At 28.7% G+C, this 27,478-nt stretch overlaps 2 protein-coding genes across 2 annotated transcripts in view; both read right to left on the bottom strand.

Annotated features, from left to right (window-relative positions):
* Positions 1–21,186, bottom strand: part of LOC123300563 — a 77,767-nt gene extending 56,581 nt beyond the window's left edge. The window contains exon 1 of the mRNA XM_044883149.1: positions 20,960–21,186. The gene's annotated coding sequence lies outside the window, so the exon portion shown is untranslated. The remainder of the gene's footprint in view (positions 1–20,959) is intronic.
* LOC123300413 (nucleolar pre-ribosomal-associated protein 1) overlaps positions 1–27,478 on the bottom strand; it is a 51,710-nt gene that overhangs the window by 19,531 nt on the left and 4,701 nt on the right. The window contains exons 6-7 of the mRNA XM_044882985.1: positions 26,640–27,435; positions 25,018–25,720 (exon numbers count right to left, since the gene is read on the bottom strand). Coding sequence (XP_044738920.1) covers positions 25,018–25,720; positions 26,640–27,435 — 1,499 coding nt within the window. The remainder of the gene's footprint in view (positions 1–25,017; positions 25,721–26,639; positions 27,436–27,478) is intronic.

Raw genomic sequence — 27,478 nt, 5'->3', positions numbered from 1 at the left:
TGTATAATGGTTTTAATGTACATGGTAAGAAATTTTTCATTAGCAATAGTTATGGCAGACGAATGCAAAACAGTATGGGTGTCAGGGCCATACAAATTGGCGATACTCACAATACTTCTGGTGGATAGCTCTATTTAATCTTTCTCTATACCATACCAGCATTGTAGTAAAGGCCATGTATTTCTTACCATGTAGCATTTAATATAATTATTTATCCTGGCCTACGTACTTTTCTATCGCTTTTTTAATAAATCAAACTATTAAATACTTGGAGGTCGGGCATATATACTGATAATGCATTTTGCTTAGGTTTTAATTGTGCTTCAATGTTGTTAAAAAGTTGTTCTATTTAAAGATAAAATATTCTTTAAATATTCCTGTTCAATGTCCACTTAAGCAGGTTTTACTATATCAATAAAAGATAGATAAATATTCTTTTGCATTATACTTAATTGTAAGCTGTGAAAATCATTGTACAATCATTTATTTTAAAAACATGTTCGCACATTGATCTAATTAAAAACATGCACAGTATATCTGCTTACATAAAGCCAGATTCACACTCTTATAAAAGCATGTTTTATCAAAACGAGATTTTATCAAACCAAAATATCATCAGTACAGTTTCTTCTTCTAAAATGAACATTGAAACTTTTGTGTACCAAAATTAGCCTGCGATTTTTTTTCTACTATAGCAAACTCCTTTTTACTAATGAGAAAAAAATCATTTAAAAAAAAATAAGTTTGGCCTAATAGGAATTGTGTTTTGGCAAACTTTTATCCTGAGTAAAACTTTGATACATGAATCTATGGGAACTGTTTACAGTCTCGTATAAGTTAGCCAGTTAGCTTACAATCTCGTAAAAGTACTAGATATCATTGTTTTCAATGATAAGTTCTCTCTCCCTCCGAAATGAACACCAACTGCGTGTGAATTGAGCTTAACTTTTACACATGCATAAACATAAGTAACTTGGTATAATAGTTAAGTAATGTAATATAAGCTAAATAAAATAAGTTTTATGTGATCATTGATTTGGTATATGATATTGTATCGTATTTGTTAGCTAGCGAGGCTAGCTTAAGTATTAGTTAGACTTTATAGAACTAAGTTCAGTTGTCTTGTTTCTGTTGTCAATTGCCTTTAAGCAATTATCATAAATTATATTCAGTTTTATATAAATGTCTTTCAAATCTTTAATAATAATATTAAATTACGGAGACGTAAATGAATAGCTTTAATTAAATTTTAAAATATATAAAGGTAAAATATCAACGAAATTTTATACGAAAAAGGTTTTATTACACAAAATATTGTTAAAAATTCCATAAATTTTTGGGACATTTACAAAATTCTTCACCTACATAGAACTTATTCGAATGCTTTTGATGTTAAAAAATTGTTTTGTGTGTCAATTGATGAGTATGTAATACTCCTTCCGTATAAATTTCAAGTCGATTCTCTGTACGGTTTACTATAATTATGAAAAACAGCCCTTTTTACTTTTCAAAATGTTTTATCAGTTACTTAAAAAACTTTTATCAATATTCCTCAAGTTTTAAGCTTTAGAATCATACCAAAATTAAGAACTGTGCATAAAAATGAAAAACATATTTTGGTAAAATATTGACTTTGGATAAAAGGATAATTAAGGATGTATGAGCATGAAAACAATGTTTGATTTAAAGGCTCAAAATTTGTTTGTAGGTAGTCTTTTACTCAAAGAATATGTGGTTAAAATTTCAGCTTAGGTATCCGTGCAAATTTTTAAGAAAAAAGTCATTAAAAATCGATATAAAATACATTGACTCTTATGGAAGAATCTCAAAAAACGACATATTTTGGAAGTTTTTGATAATTTTCATTTGGAATGAATGAAAACAAATTTAAAAAAAACTTTTTAATAGAAAGTAAACATATTAGCAATAAATTAGAAAAGAAAAAAACTAAGTGTGACCGTCCATATAAGGGATATAAGAGCAGGGTAGATTAAGGGTTGAAATTATTTTTATCTTATTTTCAACTTTGATGATGAATTTTGTTATAACTTCATGAATGTAGACGAAAAATAAGAATAAAATTTTTCGATATGTGTCTTGGTTTTCGAAATATCGAAAGCTAAATAATTAAACAAAATTTTCAATTTTCGATATTTTGAAAATTAAGTCAGATATCGAAAAATTTTATTCTTACTTTTCGTCTTATATCGTCAAGTAATAATATAAATTTATCATCAAAATTGAAAATATCTATTTTTAAATTTGTGCCCCCACTACCATGCTCATACATCCTTAATTGATAAATAAAATTTCAAATTTTCTTGGATCATTATCATTTTTTTTTGGTATCGAAATACCTTAACTATTGTCCACAAGTTTCTGTTAATAATAATTGAAAAAGGCAAATGGTTAGTCATAGAAAAATTCTTGGCAGATTGATCTAAAAGCGCAATTAAAACAATTTATATCTGTATGAGAACAAAAAATACTTAAGTAGATAATCATTTGGAACAACTTTTGTACCGGTTATTTTAATATCTAGATAATATGTGTTTTTTATTATTTTATACAAAATAAACTATTATTTAAATAATTTTATTGAACAGGTGTTGATAATTATATTATTTCAATTCTAACATCTTTTTTTTTACATGTAAATAATTACAAAATTACAGGTGATTTAAGAAGGTATTATAATCATTTTTTATTAAATAGTAACATGATTCGGCAAAAATTTATTTAAAACATTCAAGATTTCATTCATATGTGAACGATAAATTTAATTCTAAAACAAGTCAAAATAACAACTAACAAATTTGGGTGCTTGTATCCGATACTAGAAAGAATGTCCGTTGTCCGACAGCTTAAATATTGCAAGTGGTGATCGAAAGATAACTGTGTTTAGTTTTTAGTGTAGAACAAAATCATTTTAGCATTTTTATCATCTTTTTATTTGAATATCGTCATGAATGTGACGATATTTCATTAAGATTATCGTGCAAACGAAAGTTTTCTAAACCCTCTTGAAGAGAAGACTCCTGTTATGAAAGTTTGCGCAAAGGAAAAAGTTGTTATGTGTAATCTTAACAACAGCTTCTCAATTTTACCCTTAGGAGGTCTTTTCAGGTTTTTAGACAAATTTCAACAAAGAACCGAATCCCAACGTTTAACGATCTCTATTTAGTATATGTATACTTGTCGCTATCGAGTTTATGTGTTATAATATACTCATTGTAAGCTATTTCGTTAGACATATAAAATATAAGAAGTAAGAAGAGTTTTATGGACGTTCTTATATATAAAACAAAGAAGGAATGTGTACTGTTTGGTATAGTTATTTGTTACTGTGTATGATTGGTATTGTATGTGTATAACTTCAAGCGATGAGTATGATCGACTGTGTTCATGTATACACATATACAATTCATCTTTGATTTATACATAAGAACGTTCGTAAAAACTCAGTTTAAGGCTAACGATGTAGTTTACAAACAGTATATTTAAAATACATAAACCTAATAAATAGATATTTGTCAACATACAAAACGCAAACAAATCGCCTACAAAATTAAAATTTTATCTCTCGCTTCTCAATTCTGATTTTACAAAGAAACTAAACATTATAGGTTGTGCATTGGTTTGTTAAACATTTCACAACATAAAAAGATGTTTATCAATATTCAATAATAATTGTATTTCATAGCGTGTGTAGGATGTTGAATGAAATCCAATCTATACAAATTTATTGACAATTTATAATGTTTTAATATACACCAGGAGCCAGGCGTGCTTAAATTTTAATCGAACGCTGCGGACAATACTTTGCATTGGTATACATATCGATAAGAAAGGTTTAATATACATTTTTACGATTAAAGACGTTATTTCGCTACAATATATTGGCAAAAGTTTTGGATAATATGCACGATAAGAGTACATGAGCTTGTAGTGAAATGAGGTATAATTTTTGTCTATTACTGTACCCGCGCAGGCTTCTGATGCACAATACTCAGTGTGTGATCAATTTTTTACAACCACAATGCTATAGTTGTTTCTGTTACAGCCACAATACTAATATAGTTCTCTTGTCGCCTTCAAATTTTAACATAACGTGTATTTCATTGTTTTAAAGTTCTGTAAATTCCTTAATATATTGCCACTGCGGAGTAACTACTTTAATTCAAGAAACTAGCCTTTAGTTTCAGCTATTCTGCCTTATTTATACTAATATGCAAGAATATCAGTCAAATTTTGGGAAGTTTGGCTTTTGGAATATCAATATTTTTTATTTTACTATTATTTTAATAATCAATTTACATTCTATAAGAATGAAATTATATCATTAATTAATTAATTGATAAAAAATATTTTTCATTAATTAAAAAATTGTTTTAACATATAATTTAATGATTATAGAATTTCAAAATCTTGTTAACAGGAATTATTCATGTTTTTTTTTAATAATACCTAATCATTTATATTTTTTAAAACAATTTAATTATTTTTTTGTATGATAAAATTTGTATTCGATTTGTTTAAGTATTTTAGATCGTCAGTGATTCTTAAAAGTTCCTATTATATTTTTAGTTTTGCTTATATATCGAAAACGGTGACGTTTGGTAAAAAATATCAAGAGTCAAAAAGTGTTTAGAATTGTTCAAAATATAAAGTCATATGGTTTTCAAATCCAATTTTTAACAAAAATCACAGAATAATCATTATATTTAAATTTTCGGCAAAAACTCGTTTTTTTCAAATGCTTATGTAAAATGTCAGAAATCAAAAAATTCTGGGAATTAAAAGTACAATAGTTTAAATGTAAACTAAAGAGAATGTGGTGTTCGGAAGTAGGGTACTTCTGTCTCACTCTATGGGCGTAAATCCAAAAAGCACAATTTCACATAAATATGATTTTGTTGAGTACACTTAAGCAAAAATTTTTAACCGGCTTCCATAAACATCTATTGGTGAGGAGTCGATTCCTTAGTTAGACTGTTTTTTCGGTTATATTTCCTCGATTATACAGAACCATTTTTTATGTCCATATTACATAAAGTTTATAAAAAAAGAATTGTTGAGAAACACTGTTCCATTTCACATTAGAATATTAAATTTTTTATATCAAGTTTCTATCTTGAGTACTTAATAACTTTGTATTTTTTTATATTTTAAACAATGTAAAATAGTATAATTTTTATTTAAAAAATGCATTCCGTTATAGATAACTAAATATTATTTCTTGAATACTTTTAAAAGTATGTATAAATTATGAAATCAGTTAGAATCACTTTCATGTTATGTAGTGAAATGCGAAGATTTAGAAAATCATATCCAAGATATATATTGCTTATATTACTTTATAGATTAAGAGCGCAACTTTAATTCCACCGTTTCAAAATTAAATGTTTGGTTCTACTTCATCTTAGAATAAAACTTGGAGCAGGTCGTTTAAAAATTAAAAAACTTATATTTTAATCTACAAATGATAATACAAGGTTAACAAAAAATTTCACCAGAAAATAGAAAAATATTTTCAGAAATAAATTCGAGTACAGTCAAACCTGGATAAGCGAGAGTTCAAGGGAGCACAATCTCATTCTCGCTGATAGAGGTTTCCCACTAACCCGAGTTTCTCGCTAATGCAGGTACATGCGGGTAGCGTTTCTCTCTTATAGAGGTACGCAGCAATAACAAGTCAAAGCAAGTACGAATGTAGTAAATTGTAGCTATAGTTCCTCCGAAATAATATAAATAAATAAAGCTCGACTGTCGCTTATAGAGGTATAGATAAGTAACAGTCTCACTTACGCAGGTCCATGAAGGAAAAACGACTCTCTCTTACAGAGGTTTCAGTTTCTCGCTAATAGAGGTTTTGGGAGCTTAAAATGACGGGTCCTGGCTATTACTCTCATTTATAAAGTTTTCTCATGATCCAGTTCTCACTTACCCAGGTTTGACTGTATTTTCACCAGAATTATATGTTAATTCGGTAAAATACAAGCTATAATCAAGATTTATCAGGAAGGACTTATCATGATCAGTTCGACGATGAGAAATTCAAGTGATGAAAAAAGATATCTATAACTTCTCATAAATGTTTTTATATTTTTCTGATATATTTCTCGATACATGGCAGTTATATGAAGATTTTAGATTTGTCATTTTTGATATGAATAAATTGTTGACAGAAATTTTGTATTGTCTTTTTAATATTAGAAAGGCGAACGAACTATTATAATTAATTAACTTATTGTCAAACTTGATAGCTTTGAGAGCACAATCTTATTTCTATATCATTTAATAAAAACAAATCGAAAACTTCAAAATTTCCCACGATAAATTTTCGAAAGTAAAATAATAAACAAGTAAGACAAAATAAAACAGACTGGTTTGTGAGACGATTTCTTGACTAGAATGATCGAACTATCGATCTCGTGACATGTTTCTGAAGTGTTTAAGCCGTTTTCCGAAGCGGAATTTATTATATTAAATATATACATTTAATATACAATTTTAATCTAATTTTTAAACATGTTTTATTAATTTTAAAATAAATTCGTGGGTATTTAAATATATGGTAATGAACACAAATTATAATTATTCTCATAAAATAACTGTCAATAATTAATTACTAAAGAATCAAAATTAAGTAGTTTAACACCATGATTGAATCGATCGGGTGATGATAATCTCATTTACAAAAAAAGTATACCGACAAAATTAAAATACCGACAAAATTAAAATACTGACAAACAAAACTATACAAGATTTTTTCTAAACTACATATTTTTTTAGACACGGATGCTTTTAAAAAACAATTCAATCTTGGAATTATTATAATAAAATTACAGAGCAGCATATAGTTGGTTGATTGATAAAACAACACTTAATTCAGAGAGTTACAAACATACAAAGTAGTTGTTTTTCTTAAATAAAAAAACATATTTTGTGATATCAAGAAGTGTTGAGAGATTTAATAAGTAATTAAATGGATAATTTATGAAACTGTTACATATACAATACCTATTTAATAATAATCTATTTGTACAAAGAGTTTGACTGATTTCAAGGGGGGTATAGATAATAGAACCCCACTAAGTACATTAATCCAGTAAAAAAAATAGGACCAACTCAAGCAGTTGATCCATTCCATATTCCATAACAAATTCATTGACAAAATTCAAAAAGATTATAAGAAATCCTCGAAGTTTTGTCTTTTTTTCAGGTTTATAACATTTTAACTATAAAAAGTATTTCAAGATTCAAAAGCATGCTAGTTTGCTAAAATTTGGAAAACCATCTCTGTAGAAGCATCGAAGTTCTCGATGAGATTTCAGAAGAAGGTGATGCCAACCATCATAGAGCGCAAACTAAGGTATATTGGAATGTAATGAGAGGAGATAGATATGAAATACTTAGGTTGATCATCGAGAGAAGATTAAAGGGAAAAGGTCAATAGGGAGAAGGCAGAATTCGTGGCTCGAGGACCTACACCGATGGCTCAGTAAAACATTATCAGAAATCTTCAGAGCAGCTATGTCACGAGAACTATTGGCAGTTGGTTCGCCAACCTTCGAAGGGAGATGGCGCAATGAGAAGAAGGCTTATTAAACTCTGGAATTGAAAGAAATTATTACTCTCTTAGGAGAGTAGGTTTCGACAATTGAAACTCAAGGCCTCTTCATTTCTTTCAAGAATTGAGGAAAGAAACACCAAAATTGAATATTTAGATAACTAGGAAAGTAGCATTTTCATTTTCTTAACTAAATGCAATGTTTTATCATTCCTAAAATATCACAATTGGATTGTATGACCTCCAAGAATCACACTTTAAAGATATTACTACCTAACACATAATTAGTAATCAGTTTTCTACTTTGAACATTTTCTGAACTCTTTGTAAACTAATAATATAATAATTATATTTTATGATAAAAAAAACAGTTTTACTAATTTCCTTTTCTTATAGAATGTCTAGGTCTGTTTGTATGTATTAGTATTAAGAATGTACCTACAACTTTTAATTATAGTAATCAGTTAACTTGTTTTTAGAATACAAATTAACATGTAATTGACTTTAATAATATGCATATAATAATTATAACTTTATTATTATAAATATATATGCATAAATTATATTGTACAGTTCGATAGAAAAAACAATCAAATTAGTAAATTCCTTTAAAGAAATTTTAAATTTAAATAATGTCTGTTCATTATCTATAGTTCAAAGTAACTTCGTTGTCATACGAATCAGCATCCCATCAATTAATTTGATAGAATTACTTGAGTTAAAATACACGGTAAGAAATGCATATCGTTTATTACAATGCTGATATGGTATAGGGGCAGATAATCAAAAAATATCTGATAATACTATATAGTTGCAGAAACAAAGTTCGAAAAATTTGAACAGCTAGTCGAATTTTAACGCGGTTTTCGGCATTCGATTCGTTAGAACGTCAACTTGTCACTTGAGTGTTTTTGGGCTTGCTAAACACGAATGTCGTCAGAATTGGTCTCCGAGGTATCTGGTGCCCTCATATCTTGGAGTTCTCGAAAAAATCATTATATAATTGGTCGAAACTCGTTGCTCGGGGGTTTTTGGGATCGCTGAGCATGAATATCGCGATAAATTTTATATTTATTTTCTAAAATTTTTACTTATTTCTGATTTCGCAGAACAATAAAAAGTTGTCAGATGTTCATATGTATGTTTTTATTAAACTTACAAAAATAGATTTTACTATAAATTATAAATTATAAATTTTATGAAGTATTATAATTAATATAAAAATTTATCATTACTTACAATTTGAGAATATCCACAATGTTGTAGAGAGTTTGCCAAAAAATATAATATTTTATTATGATAGTTTTTGAAATTTTTATATTATTTAATTTAAATTTACATAAATTTTAGAAAACAAACTATACTTAAAATATATTATGAATTATTATCAAATATTGAATTTAATAACTACTGTTTTGATTTATTTACTATTCAAATTTTTTATATTTTTAGCATAACTTTCAAATGAATTATTTATCTATTTATACTAAAAAACTTGCAAAAAAAACTCGTTTTCTGTTCAAAAAGAAAGAAAATAATTTAATATTATTAGATGTATTCATTTTTTGCCTACAAGTTATAGAATGTATAATGCGTAATGCAAAAAACTGGAACTCAACTCGTACAAAGTTGGATTGAGTTAGCGCGAGTTGAACTTATTTAGAGTTAATCTTCTAATGAGAGCTACGAAAAAAGGAAAACACATACAAGCTCAACCCAATTCCTTATTTGTAAGGTAACCAACTGAATCTAAGACTGTATCCGGTGAACAGAACCTATTCCTAAGACTTCGTTATCCGTCCGTCTATCTGTCAGCGTTACTATTGCCACTATAACAACAAGTAATAAAAATAAAAATCGAATCATGCTGGTATTGGGCATGCGTCTTCAGTCTTGTTTTGTAATATATTATATGATAGTATGGAACCCTTCCTAACGAGTAGGTGAGCCTAACTCGCATTTGATCGGTTTTTTAGCCCATTCTGGAAAAGGGTACTTCCTGAAAAGTTTAAAATGCTTGTGCCTTTGAATAAAGTGAATTCACTGATTGACTCATTAAAGCCTGAATTTTACACGGGAACCTTAGATGTGTAATAAAACAAAGTTTCTTGAAATTCAACTGAAATTTTGTCATTTAATCGACCAATACCATACGCAGTTACAACTTTTCCCATGAGACCGAATGAATTTCTAGGCAAGGTGCTAAAAATATTAAAAAAATTATCCTCCAAAGAAGCGAGTAGAAAACTGCTAAGTATACAATAAAAGAATTCTTTGATTCTTCCAATCAATTTTTTTTAAATTAAATGTACAAATTAAATTTAATTGTAAAATAATGTTTTTGTTTTTATAATAATAAAATCACATAGTACACAGTCAGTCAGTATAAAATATTTTTTTGATTATAAATACTTGCAAGTGAAATAATTCAATAAACATTATTAAAAACTGTAAATATATTTCTTGGAATCAATTGAAATGAAATGAAATGAAATGATATATTTTATTTTTGTGAATTATATTGGTATTGTAAATTATTTGTATGTAATAATGAACAAGCAAAATAAAGGAAGTATTTAACACAAATAATGATAAAGTGTGTAAAAAACTAGATCATTAAAGGTTCTAGGTAATCTCTTATTCTCAGACCCTTCTTTTCTACTGGACATCTTGCTTACATTTGCGTTTCTACTAATATTCAAGTTCCTACAAAAACAAGCAAAACAAACTGATGTTCTTAAGAACGTTCCCACAAAAAATGAGTGTATGCAAATATTTGAGACTTACGTTTTAAATTTTGAGAGTGGATTCTGTTAGAACTTGAGAAAATTAGACGAAAATTACGAATGAAATTTTTCGATATATACCATAGTTTTTGAAATATTGATGCCTAAAGATTGAGAAAAAATCACTTATACAAGAAATAACACACAAATGTCATTCATTTCATCACTTTAAATGTATTTTAAGGAATAACGACTACCGCTTGTTATTTTTTTCTTTATAGGAAATTCGGTACTGAACCCTAAATATTTGTTGTATGAAGACCAAAAGCAAACAGTGCCGTGTTAATACGTACTGGCGACAACGATGAATTTTATTGTATGAAAAAGAAAGAACAGTACCACAAATAATGTAATATTAATTGAAACGGAGATGACATTAACCAAACAAAAATATTAAAGACAAAATTACACATCTTAGTCTGATCGATAAAGGCAAATTTTTAGTACTTATAATGAAAATATATCAAAGTAACCATTACTCATACACCCTTAATAAATTTCTGGCTGAAATATTGTAAATTTACTTATTAAGTATTTATTTCTTTTTATTAAGATTTCGAGCAATTAAACTTTTGTTAAACATTTATCGTCATCAATTTCTCTCAGCGACTGAACTATACAGGTACAAATATTTTTTGGTATTAAAAACCATCTGGCTTACCATATTAAAAATTCTTTTAATAAAATAAAATGTTGCTTTTTTAAAAAGTTGTACAATAATAAAATATAATTATTATATTTAGTTGTAAGTAAATAAATATACCACGAACGACATGAAACCATACTTTTTTATTTAATAAATGACAAAGTTAGATTTATCATCTTTTGAGTAAAATAAAAAGAGAGAAGTAAAAGCTACCAAAGTTTTTGACTCATATTTATCCGTTCTCAAATTATAAGCCAATTGAAGTTTTTGAAATTTAGAAATTTTTTCCCTCGGAAACGGCGGTAGTGATGTACTATTTATCGTCGCTGACAAATGAGGGGGTTAGCGACCAAAATGAACCAACTCAGATCAAAGTATGACTAAATATCTACAAAAAATCAAAAAATCTCAAATTTTTTTTTTATTAGCTTGTTGCAGAAATCAAATTCAAACCCAATAATTAACATTTATAATTTAAAAAAAAAAACTTAATTATTTTAATTTAATGCTAATTACCTCCATGCAAATATAATAAAATGAAAGTCACAAAAAATACCAATAAAATAATAATAAATTTAATTTTTATTTTAATTTTAATTGATTAAATTATCATTAATAATAATATACAATTATTGTGTGTTCGTTCAAGATTCAAATCTCAAATATATAAACAAGAATAAAATTTATTTTAAGATAATTCACTCGTTTTATAATCAAATCCATAAAAACTTAAATGCTCTTATATATCCGTACACTATTTGTGACAACCGTGTATAATACTAAGACATTGTATCTATACATATACCTAATACACACATATACAACTTTAAATACGAGAAGGTGGATAAGTTGAGGCAAAACTGGACTAAAGATAACTGTTTTTACTTACTGGTTAATTTGGATAACATCTATAACGTGTATTAAAAGTAGGATTTGCCAAGTTTAATTTTACTTTTTTTATTAATCGTATATAGTTCAATTTTATTGAATTTCTTAGAAAAGTGATTTCATGATTGAACTACCTTAAATGTTAGGTATGTGATATATGTTTTTAAAGAGTAATATAATAAGCTATTATAATATATTTTAATATTATGTATTTTATATTCTGTAAAGGTGTGGTCTTCATCTACCCACAATCATTTTCTGGTCTAAAAGATACAGTCAAAACATTACAACTATAACTAACCATACATTATAAAATAACTTTTGTTTTGTGATATACCGTGTGTTAATTACTATTGGGGGAATCAGAATACTTCTAGTACTTGATATTTCTCATTAGCAGAGATTTACTAAACGAATTAAACAATAGCAGAGAACCTATTCGGAGTGGATGAATCCAAGAATCATCAGGGAGGACTTAAAAGACTGAAAGGGCGAGAAATTGAGCAGACGAGAATATGGATTATCCATAAATAATTATGGATCAAAACTTAAAAGTTTCTGGTTTAGAATAACAAACTGACAAAAGGGTTCAAAAAAAAGAAAAACCCACAAGAACAATATCTTAAGGGTTGCCAATGACTAAATAAGATAAGGACCCGAAAAGTTGAAAATAAATTTTTCCATTAATACGTTTTAATAATTGTATGCCTTTTTAGTGCACCCTAAAATAATTTTCACTCTTCTCCAATGCAGAGGCCTCAAAACTGTCACTGTCCAACGGTCTATCGACTTAAATATTTATATATATGTGTAACTTAATCCAAAATGGTTAACATTACTGTAAAATCATTTCAATAAAATAAAATTTTTTTTCATACCATTTAGAATTAAGATTAATTGTCAATTTGATTTTAAATTAATCACATGCCATTATTTAACCTAAAGGCACTCTATTTTATTATAGTTGTACATGTACAACTGTACTTAAGTTTTTTCGCATATATACTACTTATTATTAGTACCGGAGCTGTGGTTAAAGAAATTTCATAAAGTGTCGCGCGAACAATACAATTTGTTTTTTAAATCATGTCCCATAGCACAGAAATGAGTGTGAGAGAGTACATATACATTAAGCAAAGTGTATAAAAAAGATACTATTATATGTTTGCTTGTATGTGTTTGTATTCTATTGTATTTGTGTAATACAGTAGAACCTCGATAACTTAAACCTCGGTAACATAAAAACCTCTGTTATTTCAAAAAAATACTATGTTCCCTTCCCATCAGAGCCCAAAACCTCTATAACTTAAAATACGCAACCTCTATAACTTAAATAAATAATCTCTGTATAGGCCCTCAGTAACTACATAGAAACATGTACATACCTCTATATTAACTAGAGTACATAGAAATATGTACATACCTCTATATTAACCTTTACCTAACATAGACCCTTGATAACTTAAAACCTCTATAACTTAAAATATTTTGTGTTTCCCTTGGACTTTAACTTATCGAGGTTCTACTGTATTATCAAGTAATCCAATAGGTGAATGAAATAATGTATGTGAAAACTAGATAATAGTATCTTTTTCTTATACACATTGCTTAATGTATATGTACTCTCTCACATTCATTGATGTAGTATGGGAAATGTTTTAATATTCAAATCGTTCCTAAAAATTAGTTTAAAAAGCCCTTAATACTAGCACAATACCGCTGGGAATCGGCAAACTATTATATGTTCTGGTTGTACTACTAGCGATATTCTACCATTATTTTCCGGAACCTAGAAACGGTAAGCACTTCGTATAGAAAACCGTTCGCAATGACCAAATCCTTTCTGAATCAGAGCAGGTGTAATGAGTTTTAGACAAAGCTTTACTTTAGGGTACCTATAAGTCTAAAAACCGACGGTAGCTAATCATCAAAATTTCGATGGTCACAGCCCCCGTACTATACAATATTAACCAATGTTTTACAAGCTAATAATTGAAATATTATATATTTTTAATAGATCTCTTAAATTGACATTTGCATATACATAAATAATAATAATTTAACATCACAACAAGATCAATCGATTTGAATCCATGATCGATCTTTTTAAATAAATTATTTCATTTATTTTTATTTTGATCTTCTATACATTTTTTTTGTTTAAATCAATTAATTTTTTTTTTCTATTAGTTTTTAATTAACATATGGAGTTTGTGTGTTAATTAAGTCTGGTTTTTTTTAGAAATAATAAATTAAAATTATAGTTAATTCTGTCTAAATTTTTATGTAAATTTTTATATGCTTTATTTACGGAAATTATGATGTCAAATGTTTAGACCACACATGGCCTAATTTCACTCTTACCCAAAAAAATAAATAAATAAAAACTAATACGAGTTTAAAATAACATTTTTTTAACAAAATGGTAGAGGCACCGAAAATAAAAGTGCCCGAATATTTAGTATAGTAACTAAAGTAAAAAAATTGGCAACATTTTTATACCATGCATATATGTAATATGCAAGGTATACTAAGTTTAGTCCCAAGTTTGTAACGCTTAAAAATATTGATGCCACCCACAAAATTTTGCTATAGGTGTTCATAGAATAACCTAATTAGTCCATTAGTCCTGTGGACACGATAACTCAAAAACGAAAAAAGATATCGAGCTGAAATTTTTACAGCGTACTCAGGACGTAAAAAGTGAGGTCGAGTTCATAAATGAGCATCATAGGTCAATTGGGTCTTGGGTCCGTAGGATCCATCTTGTAAACCGTTAGAGATAGAACAAAAGTTTAAATGTAACAAAATTTCCTTATCAAAAAATAAACAACTTTTGTTTGAAACATTTTTTGGTAAACATCACTGTTTACCCGTGAGGGCGCCAATTAGGAAATTTTATAGTATGTACTATACTTGAATATCAGTTATGTATGTGTCACATGTTTGTATGTGTTATATGACAAAGAAATCAACACTGACAATGCATGGTATTTCAACAATTAACTCAGTCAATTGTTTGTTTTCACTTGTTTTTTAATGTTCTTTGACGCAAATGAGATCTTCTACTTTGCAAAACATACTCCTTTATTTAGTACGGCAATAATTAGACCAAGCTATTGTACCCTTTAGGTTTGTTCAGACATATTTATTAAGGAAACTATCAATTTTTCTTGCATAAAAATATCGTGATTAAAAATTGATTAAGGAAGGTCGGATTATCAATATATACTCGTTCTTTAAAAAAAAAAAATAACCGTTGTAATTGCAAAATATAAATATCATCAGAGACGGAGTCTTCTAAACTCCGTTAGAAAATAATTTAATTATATGACGCTGAGAAGTGAAAGGTTTAATGACAGCAAACAATCGAAATTACAAGTTATAAATTTCAACTGAATAATATGATAGAAAAACTTATTTAAAATCTATTAAACCTATTATAAGTTACGGTTGAGTGTTGAGCCTTGATGATACTTAAACAAGAAGTTTCTTGAAATACTCTAAATGTGCTTAACTTTTGCGTTTTTTTGTTGGAAGTTATCTCTCTCAAGATTTTAGTCGATATCTCAGAAGCTACTTCTTTAATCGTTACCGGGACCCAATTATTTTATTTTTTGTGTCAAAATTACGCAAAGAAATGATTTTTGCCCAAATTGGAGACAAAAAATTTTCTAGATTTGACAAAAAATACATAAATGAGGTTCATTTAATAACTGAATCGAATAGTTAGTTATTCAGATATTTTCTAGAATCGTATATGAAAAACTTTATTTCGGAACGGTTCTGATGGGAGCTCGAAATATCTACTTATCGAATCGTAAAAAAAGCTAAATATGTATATTCTTACATCCAACACTTTTCATATTTGAAAAAGGGAACATCTTACTAACGCTTTTCTGTGCAATTTGTTAAGGTTCTTAAAGAAAAGCTTTCAAATCAGAATCCGTGGTATAAAATTTATATAAGCAGCATTCATTTAAGTTTAGTTAAAAGGGAGTTTACGATTACGCCCGATTTGTAATCAGTGACCAATAAACATCCCTAAACGAATGCCGAAGGTAGAATATCCATTTTATAGACTTTTTCTGTTTAGAGTTAGTATAGTTGGTAAAATTGATTAATGCGACCTTTGACCTTGAATATCTAAGGGCGATATGTGACTTTTGACACGACATTAGTACTCATAATAAATATTTGTACAAAAATGCAGCTTATTCCGTTAGATTACGAGGTTGACCACTTTTTTTGACTAAGATAATCGATTGAAAATGTGACCCATGGTAGAACAGTGTTCCCATACCGATACAAATATGTATTTTAAAATCTATTAAACCTCTTATAATAATAAGTATTTTATAAAGGTATACCTTCATGTATATGAATATACTAGTTACAATTTATATGATAATTAAACGATCAAGGTGACATCTATATTATTATTATATCAACAACAAAAACCGGATTTTCCGTACGACATCGACATTATTATTATTATTATTATCTTTATGGTTTAAATATTTTATTTTAAAAAACATATACCAACTCTAAAACTGTATGGACTGCATCTCTCATGGGTCGATGGGATCGAATTGGATTGGATGATTACTTCTTGTTCAAAACATTATTAAAACTATTTCTATTTGGTACACGATTTTAAAATATCTTCTTTATTTGCTTTATATTGTTATTAAATAGTGTTGTTTAATATTGGTTTATTAATGGTTCCGTAGCCGTAAAAGTAAGGACTAAGGAGATGCTTGTTTATACACCTCTGGTCCGACAATTGTGTTATGTAAAATCATTTTGCCATGTGACAACTGATGTCCTAACATGAATGCTCGATCTAAAGGAGAAGGGGAAGTCGGGAAAAATCTCGAAGCGGCAAAATGGAAAGCGTCGGACAATTCCACGAAGTCCTCCTTGAAATTACCATGCCTAGCAAACCCAGCAGATAAGTTTTTTCTTTAAAAAAGTGCTTCTTTTGAACATTAAATTCTTATACAGTGAAAACGAGTTATTTTTCCTTCGTGTTCTCCATTTTAAAAAACGCTAAACTACCAGCTGTCACGCTGTTCTTCTTTTGTGGCATTGACAACATTTTACCACGCAAATGGGCAAACAATCAAATCTTAAACTTTTTTAAATACTTATTCGCTTTGCCTTCTTAATCAAAGGATATTCTTTTTGAAAATTTTAGAAAAACTGAGTGAAAACCGAGGTAATACATCGAAGATAAAATTTAATTTTTCTCCAAAAAAGCTCCAGCAACAATATTTAATAACAACGATAGAAAACGATTCGATATCTTTTTCAAATCTATGTATTCAAGTTTTCTTCATTGAGGAAATTAAAAATAACTTAAAAATAAAATTACATCACTGTGTACAACCGCATCCTTGTACTTCAGATTTGAAATTGAACCAACGCACACTTGACCATTTATGTTTTTTAAATTCCCAAGATTATTTTTAAAAGCCCCTTTTAAATTAATTAAGACATTCAATTTATAGTTTTTTAAATAAAAATTAAAGAAAAATAAAAAGATTACAACATAATTTCCAGAATTCAATAAACCGTGATAACTTTGGTACCTAGATGTCAGACCACTAATTTTGTGATTAAGGACGTTCCCAAAAAAATTGTCATTCTGAAAATATTTGACACTGACGTTTCAAATTTTGCGGGTTGATTCTGTTAAAAGTTGGGAAAATTAGACGAAAATTATGAGTAAAATTTTTCGATATGTGCCATAGTTTTTGAAATATTGATGCCTAATGGTTTATAGAAAATCACTTATGGAAGAAATAACACACAAATGTCATTCATTTCATCACTTTAAACGTATTTTAAGGAAAAACGATAGCCGCTTGTTATAATTTTCTTTTTAGGAAAATATATGTCATGCTTTTAACTAGTAAATATTAGTTTTCCCAATTAATCTTTAGAAAATTAGCCTTGTTACATAATAAAGCATACCTTTTTAAAACACTTTAATATAGGATTTACATGTTACACAAGTGAAAACAAACAATTGACTGAGTTAATTGTTGAAATACCATGTATAGACAGTGTTGAATACTTTGTCACATTACACATACATACATGCCACACATATATAACTGATACAGCCATAACATACATACTTAACAATTTGCGCTCTCACGGGTAAACAGTGATGTTTACGAAAAAATGTTTTAAATAAAAGTTGTTCATTTTTTTTATAAGGAACATTTTTTACATTTAAACTTTTGTTCTATCTCTAACGGTTTACAAGATGTGTCTCACGGACCATTTACGAACTTGACCTCACTTTTTCAACACGCTATAAAAATTTCAGCTTGATATCTCTTTTTTTTCAGTAATCGCGATGACAGACGGACAGGCAGACCACAGACGACAGACGACAGGCAGACAGACAACCGGAAATGGACTAATTAGGTGATTTTATGAACACCTATACCAAAATTTTGTTTATGGTATCAATATTTTTAAGCGATACAAAGTTGGGACTAAACTTAGTATACCTTCGTATATTTCATATACATGGTATAAAACGCAAACTTTAACAGCTCGATTAATCTATAAATTAAACACCGTAATCGATATTAAAAAATTTAGCTGCTTATAAAAGGCATTAATGAGAATGAAACGTGATTTTTTGGGAAAGTTCATAAGATAATATATTTTTAACCATTTTCATGTGCTTTTTGTTAATAAATTAGAGTTTGCCAGACAGTTTTGCTATCATTTTCAAGTCCTTTTACTTAATATAATAAAGTTTTCCAGACAGTTTTTCCGTTGCTAACACCGATCAAAATTTTTCAATTAATTTCTCAACATTTTATACAAAATATATATAAAATCTCAAATCCAATTAAATTCATGATCATTAAAAAATTATTGAATTTTATACAAACAATATAAAATTTTTAGAATGATGTGTGTGTTGTATATATTTTAAACATCTAAAATTATAATGTTTAGCCTACATCCATCCACAATGTAACACTGAAACATCGAACAAAAATAGATCATGAACTGTCTAGATCAAAAGCCTACCTCAAATCTTAATACAGTGACGCTATAACTACTATGTAGCTATAGTCTATCTACCTAGTTTTTAAAAATTAATTTATAATCAAAAATTATACCAAAAGATAATAAAAAAACTTTTAAAAAAAGAAAATCGATTTCAAAAGAAAGTCTTTAGTGAACTTAAAGTGCTAATTTCAAAAGAAAATCTTTAGTGAACTTAAAAACTAATTTATCACTAAAAAAAGAATCATCGAAATCGATTGACGTGATATTGAGTTATTCGTCCTCTTGTCGTGCATACTTAACGCAAATTTAAGACTTTTATGATTTTCTCATGAATGTCGTTATCAGAACTCAATCAAAATGAAATGAGAGCACACGGGAAGCACTAGCTTTCAAATAGATAAAAAATCATCAAAATCGGTTCACCCAGTCGAAAGTTCTGAGGTAACAAACATAAAAAAAAATACAGTCGAATTGATAACCTACTCCTTTTTTGTTTGAAGTCGGTTAAAAATAGCCCTTTTTACTTGGTTGTATATGAAAAAGTCGTAATAAATTTTAGTTTTTTTGTCAGTAAGTGCTTTTAAAAATGTTACCATTGACATAAAAGCAAGTGGCTATCCGCACAATACCGTCTACGGTGTAGACCGCCCACGGTATACGGTATACGGTACGGTCTATACGGTATACCGTCTATACGGTATACCGCCTACACGGTATACCGCCTACACGGTATACCGTCTATACGGTATACCGCCTACACGGTATACCGCCTACACGGTATACCGCCTACACGGTATACCGCCTACACGGTATACCGCCTACACGGTATACCGCCTACACCGTATACCGCCTACACGGTATACCGCCTACACGGTATACCGTCTATACGGTATACCGTCTATACGGTATACCGTCTATACGGTATACCGTTTATACGGTATACCGTTTATACGGTATACCGTTTATACGGTATACCGTTTATACGGTATACCGTCTACGGTCTAGACCGTCCACGGTGTACGGTATACCGTCTACGGTCTCGACCGTCCACGGTATACCGTATACGGTCTATTTAGACGCGGTATGAAATTATTTTTGCCCTTTTATACCGTGGGGCCCTTATACCGTGCACGGTATACTTTTTCACGGTATACTCTTTATGCCGCCGAGCCCTTATACCGTGTGCGTCGAGTCCTTAGTCTCGTCCACGGTATACACAATATAGATTGGAAGGCTTATTTGAAGTCCCCGGTATACATTATACAGATGGGAGAGCGTATTCTACAGAAATGTAACATACCGTGTGCGGTATACTCTCGTCCACGGTATACATTATACAGATGGGAGAGCGTATTCTACAAAAATGTAACATTCGTAACATCGACGGCATAAAGAGTATACCGTGAAAAAGTATACCGTGCACGGTATAAGGTCCCCACGGTATAAAAGGGCAAAAATAATTTCATACCGCGTCTAAATAGACCGTATACGGTATACCGTGGACGGTCGAGACCGCAGACGGTATTATTCCTCAAGTTTTAAGTTTTAAAATCATACTAAAACTAAGAACCGTGCATAAAAATGAAAAACTTTTTCTGGTAAAAACCTTGACTTTGATAGTTAATTTCTCCTAAATCATACAGAGAATCGATAGGAAATTTTCACAAAACAGATTTAAAAGGATGATTAATTGATAAATAAAATTTCAAATCTTTGGTCTCAGTTTCATTTTACGGTTTCGAAATACCTTAAAGATTTGAAATGAAAATGATAACGAAAATATAAAATTTTATTCATGAATTAATCATCCATTTATAGATAGGTCTTTTGTGAAAAATTCATATCGATTCGCTGTACGGCTTAAAAGAAATATGCCCTTTTTTTGATTGAAAAAACCGATTTTGATAGTTAATTTCTTGTAAACCGTTCAGAGAATCGTTATGAATCTTTCACAAAAGACGTACAAAAGAATGATTAATTAATAAATTAAATTTAAAATTATTTGTAAGTTCAAATATTTACCTTCAAATTATGAAAACAATTTAATCCTGTTTAGAGGGGTATCGAAGAAGAAACTCGAAGGAATCAAAAAAAAAAAACCCGCACACAACACACCAAACACACTATATCAAACACAATAAAACACACAGCTCAGAAAATGAAGAGAAGAACTCTTCAATGTTTACAAGTGCATGACAATACCTTAATTGGAATAATAACAACAATAATTTTCAACTACCCCGCTTTTAAAAAAATAAAATAAAATAAAAATTATTCACACTTTTAAAACAACATTTTACTCTCAAAACAAAACACACTTGGAAAAAACGCACTGTTTTCCCACTTTTTTTTAAATCATATCAAAACAAACAAAAAACTTCGACCACTTTCATTTAGAATTTAAAAAAAAAATGCACAGAAAATTTTATTAAAATGGTGTTTTCAAAACAATGTATTCTTTTAAACTAACTGTTAAAAACTTTGTATTGTATTCTTGTTTCATGGCTGCGATTCAATCGCTCGACTCGCTCGCTAGCTTGAAATGTTTGTTGTATAGGTATGTAGTAAATCCGTCAGGTAGAACTTCTACCAATCATAGCATGGATCTGTTTGTGTATATAAAGTTGTTGCTTCGAATAAAAACATTATAAAATGTACGTTAAAATATATATTTTATGTTAATTTTATATTTATATATATTATGATGATAAAAATGAACTCATCCGCGTTTTATATCGTATACGCGCGAAGCGTTCTCAGTATACTCTGAATACAAACTGAAGCATGTTTGTAGTGTGTGGGGATTTTTAAATATGTTTTATAAAATTTACTTTTATTTACCTCTTCGATCAGTTTCGTATTCTGAGAGGCATCTGTCGAGAATTTTGAACAGCGTACAGGATCCGAAATCGAATCGAAGCCAACATTTAAAAAAAAAACAAAGTACCTACATTTTTATACCATGTATATGAAATATACATGGTATATTAAGTTTAGTCCCAATTTTGTAACGCTTAAGAATATTGATGCTACGAAAAAAATTTTGGTTTAGGTGTTCATAGAATCACCTAATTAGTCTATTTCCGTATGTCTGTCTGTCGTCTGTCCATCTGTCATCACGATTACTCAAAAACGAAAAGAGATATCAAGCTGAAATTTTTATAGTGTGCTTAAGACGTAAAAAGTGAGGTCGAGTTCGTAAATGAGCAACATAGGTAAACCGTTAGAGATAGAACAAATGTTTAAATGTAAAAAATGTTCCTTATAAAAAAATAAACAACTTTTGTTTGAAACATTTTCTTGTAATCATCACTGTTTACCCACGAAGGCGCTAATTAGGTGAAAATTTTGTCGTATGTATTAATATGGGAATATCACTTATGTGTATGTGGCTATTTAAGAGTGGAAATCTTTCTTGATTTACGTGACGTCAAAAAACAAACGATTGCGTCATCAAAACTGTCTATACATGGTATTTCAACAATTAACTCAGTCAATTGTTTGTTTACAAATTAGGCAAAAACTACAATTTAGGCAAAACAGTAGTATACAGTAAAACAGTAGGTAAATGAACAGTTTGCGGAAAATGTTTGACTCATATCCACTCTTAAATCGAAAATGAATACTTTATTATACAAGTTCTTCGCGATTTTCATTGCTGGTAAAAATTACTTAATCAGAAAGTAATTGGACTGCATCCTAAAGGTCATATCCTCAACTACAAGTTTTGAACAAGTGTGTTTTAGACATTTAAATGCCACCTGTTGACGATACGCATTGTCGAAAAGTACACAACAATAATAGCATATAAACACTAAAAAGATTATTGTATCGACAAATATCTACAATTACACAATTCGTTCGAAACAATTTAATAATCTTTGATTCGAATAAAAAAATAGCTTTAACCATGACTTTACCTAAATTAAAACGATAAACTTTTAATAAAATTATTAATAATAATATTAATAAATATAACAAAAAAAAAACCGAATGCTGCCGATGTTGAACGTAAAATTTACAATATTCTTGCTATTCATAATTGTAAAATACATTCCACATAGTGGTCCATTACAAATAGTGAGTGGGGACATTCGGTATCCACAACGTACTATTCTTTGTTGGTCGTATGGGAGAAATACCCGCCTTTTCATTGAAACCGGTTTGGCATTGTGCCTTGGGCACTCTCATCTGTCTGTCTATAACGCATATTAAATGGAATAATAATGGCACATGAGTATGGAAAACTAGTGAAATTTTAGATAATTTCCCTTTCAACGAATTTTCTCTTTAAAAGCTGTTGGTATTGTGTCGATTTTAGAAAATTTCGTATGTTAGTTATCGAGTTGACAGAGAAAATCGTATACAAGAAGGGTTTATTAGATTTGAAATTTTTAGCAGAAAATTGAAATTATAATCAATTGAACATTTTTACCCACGCAATGTACGCTTGACAGGATAAGCTTGCCTTAATAATAAAATTTATAATATTTATTAAAAGGATCCTGCACGTTTACATAGGAAAATGGCTTTTTGTGAAATTTTTTCGAATCCCAGAGGCAGATTTAGAAATATTTCGCCCTTAAGCTGCCCAAAATTTTAAATTTTAAACCATTTACGTATTATGGCAATTTTGACCCAAAAGTCTATTATAATTTTTAATTTTTTTTTTTTCGTTTTTTCGTAATTAATTTACTTAATTTATTATGTAATTTATGATTTAATTTTTTCGTAAAGAAATGCGCCAGTATGTCCTATTCTAACTAACATAGTACACGGCAAAGTATGACAACTAACAATTATTAATATTATTATCAATACAATAGGCATAGTCAATCATACAACAATCAATTCTTTAGAAAAAAAAATTATTTTATTTTTTGTGTCCATAATTTTTGTAAAAAGCATCTATTTAGCTTAACACACCTTCGAATACATTTCCTTTTTAATTCATTCAAATAAGGCATAACAAATATTTTTTACGACTTTTTTTTTAAACGAAAAGTTATTTGTCCAAAACGTTTATATTATTTATACATACTTTGTAAAATAAGCAAATCTAAATTATTGAAAATTGACTTTTTTCAATTTCCCGCGCTTATATCATTTATATTTTATGCTTAGCCTAGTCAAAATCAAAAATATAAATTATGAAAAAAAATTACCTTATATATTGACTTCTTTAGCCTCCTGTTCTACGCCAGTTTTATGCTTGTGCACAGGATTCATCCAAGGGTGGGGAGAGGGGTTGCTGTTCTAAGTTCTTCATCATCAAAGTCGACTCAGATGACACGAAAATCATAGGGCAAAATTGAAGAGCATGGTTCAAAAAGCTGAGTGTAAGAGTCGTCTTCAAAAATTTTCATTTTGTTGGGAACTGGCCAGTTAATAACTAAACGACCTCTTTGACGAAAACCTTGTGCATTTCACTCAATTATCACTTCTTCGCTTTAGATTATGACTTATCAATTTTCTTTCGGGACCCTTTTGTTTAAGATCGATAGGTTTAAAGTGACTTCGCTTTCAGACGTTGTCATTGGAGGTGACTTTAAGCCAGAATATTTCCTAAATATAACGAAAGTATCGATTAAAAAGCATTGCAGACTTCATTTATATTTGATTTTTGTAAAACAGACGGACATAGCGGTATTAAAAAGGTTCCGTTTTTCGTCTTTGATCACGCAACGCAGAAAATGAATAGAATATGAATAAAGTCACAAATAATAAAAATTGTACAATTTTTAGAAAATATAATTCGTCATAACATAAGTATTTACAATTAATTATTAATTAAAAAAAACATACAAAATACAAAACAATTTAGTAACCATTATTTATTAATTAGCTTCCAACCAACTAATCGTAAACTGTTTTAAATAATATTTTGCTAAATCTTTATCATCCTCACTAGAAACATCATTCGATATCGAATTTTTCGAAACATATTTACAACCATACAACATTAAATATTTACAATCTGTATTATCGAACAAACAATTCGAAAAATTAATAATTTTTTCTACTTGTTCCTCACGAATTCGTTGTAAATTATTTTTCGAAATATTCAATAATAAACGTACAAACAATAAAAATCCATCAATCGATATTTTCGATGTAAGTAATGATGTCGAAATTGTTATTAACATATACAACAATTGTTCTTGTAACATATTCGAATTTTCGAATTCATTAATTAATAAATAAATGTTATTTATGATTTTCAAAATTAAATGAATTTGTTCCGTATCCGTTTTATGGAAATTGTGTAAAATATTATTCATCCACGATAGAATTCCGATTTCGAATAATAAATATTTTGTAACGTAGGAAATTTGTGTAGATTTTTCTAAAATTTGTAAAATTAATAATTTTGTTTCGTCGGTTGCGAATGTACACGAATAAAAATCGAGTATCATTTTATATGCCATCGATTTACGCATTATTTGGAAATCGAGATTTGTTTTAAAACCATCACGGATTACTTGTAATATCCAATTTCGATGAATGTTATACTCGATTTCTGGACTATGGAACATTTGTAAGAATTCAGGGATTATTGTGAAATCAATTACTGATTTAACAAATATAAAATTATTGATAGCCATGTACAGCGGGTTTAGCGGTTGATTCATGATTATTGCTGATCTTGCTAAAAATACAGCACATATAACCGGGATCCGATAAGTATCCGTATCTTTTTGTTTGGTTTTCTCTTGTAATTTTACTAAACCGCAACGTACTCGATTGATAAACTCTATCCATAATTTGGAATTTCGTGAATTTCTGTAACAAAAAATTTATTAAATTTATATTTACGAAAAGAAAGGGCCTTATAACCTTGAATGATAATAATATTTTAAAAGACTGGGGAGCAAAGGGCATACTCTTAAGTTTGACGAATATTTTCTTTGGTATCGTTTAAAATTGATTCGGGAAATCGGTTTTCACTTGAAATTTTGCGATATTTCAAAAATTATGCATCTAATCATCAAATGAACCGGATTTTTGTTTTTTATGGGTCAAAATAACCTTAAATATTGAGTTTTATCAAAATTGGAGACAAAGAAATTATTCTCGATTTTTTGGAATTTTCTGAAGGAGTACCCCTTAGAAAAAATCGAAAAAATCACAATCCAAATTTTTGTTTCCGAATTTAATAAAACTCCGTATATAGAGTAATTTTGACCCAAAAAATGCAAAAATCGGGTTAGTTTGACGATAGATCGAATATTTTCTTTGGTATCGTCTGAAATCGATTCGGGAAATCGGTTTTCACTTGAAATTTGGCGATATTTCAAAAATTATGCATCTAATCATCAAATAAACCGGATTTTTGTTTTTTATGGGTCAAAATTACCTTATGTACTGAATTTTATCAAAATTGGAGACAAAAAGCTTAATCTCGATTTTTTGAAATTTTCTGAAGGGGTACCCCTTAGAAAAAATCGAAAAAATCACAATCCAAATTTTTGTTTCCGAATTTGATAAAACATGGTATACAAAGTAATATTGACCCAAAAAATTCAAAAGCCACGTTCATTTCACGATTCGTCGAATATTTTCTATGATATCACCCGAAATTTTATTTTTAACCCCCGAAACGCCGAATATTATAAACATTTTAATCAAGTTTTCAAAAACTTTGGATACTCCTGCCATTAACTGTATTAAAAAATAAAATAAAAGCGTATTGGAAACTTACATAGATGATTCGAGATGAAAATAAAATCGTGCTAAAACATTATATCCAGCTTGTCGCACCAATGGACATTTACTAGCTAGCGACAATAACGTTAACGCCAAACATCCATGTTGTGTAAATAAATAACATTTAACAAACGATTCAGACGACAGCAACTGACTAAACAATGGTAAAAAGAAATTCAAATCATAAATTTGTACATTCTTTTCAAAATCCTCCCCAACACCAAGATGTCGTAGCCTATGAAGACGTTTTCGATGTTTATTTTCCACGTATCTATCTTCATATAAATTAATATCATTAATTTTAACAATATCACCATCATCCAAAGCACCAAACGAACGTTTCCAATCAAAATTCATAATCGTATTATAAACAACATCCATTTGTATTAATTCCAGAACGTTTTGCATTCGAGGTTGCCGCCATATAGCCGTTTCAATATTATGCCGTACCGAATAATGTGTTATAGCTAATTCACCCCATAAAAATGGTTTATATTTATCGAAATTTATCGAATTTTGTTCAAATAAATATAAAATCGCTAAAATTAATTGATCCGATTCATTTATCGTACAATTATATGCACCTAATAAAATCGGTATTAATTGTGTATTAATTATTTTTTTATTATATTTTATTAAAATTATTATTAATTTTAATAATTCAATTTTTAATTTATAATTTTTGGTATCTAACATAACATCTAGAAATTCTGAATGCATTTGTATCATTTCATAAATTGTTTCAATCGTTTGTAATTTTCCTTCATCTTGATTTCCCTCATCTTCGGGGTTAAATATATTTTGAAAGAAAATTCGTAAGGTTTGAAGATAAAT

This window comes from Chrysoperla carnea, chromosome 5, assembly GCF_905475395.1.
Source record: "Chrysoperla carnea chromosome 5, inChrCarn1.1, whole genome shotgun sequence".
Lineage (NCBI taxonomy): Eukaryota > Metazoa > Arthropoda > Insecta > Neuroptera > Chrysopidae > Chrysoperla > Chrysoperla carnea.
Note: the sequence above shows the minus strand (reverse complement) of the source record. Positions and strands in the feature narration are given on the sequence as shown.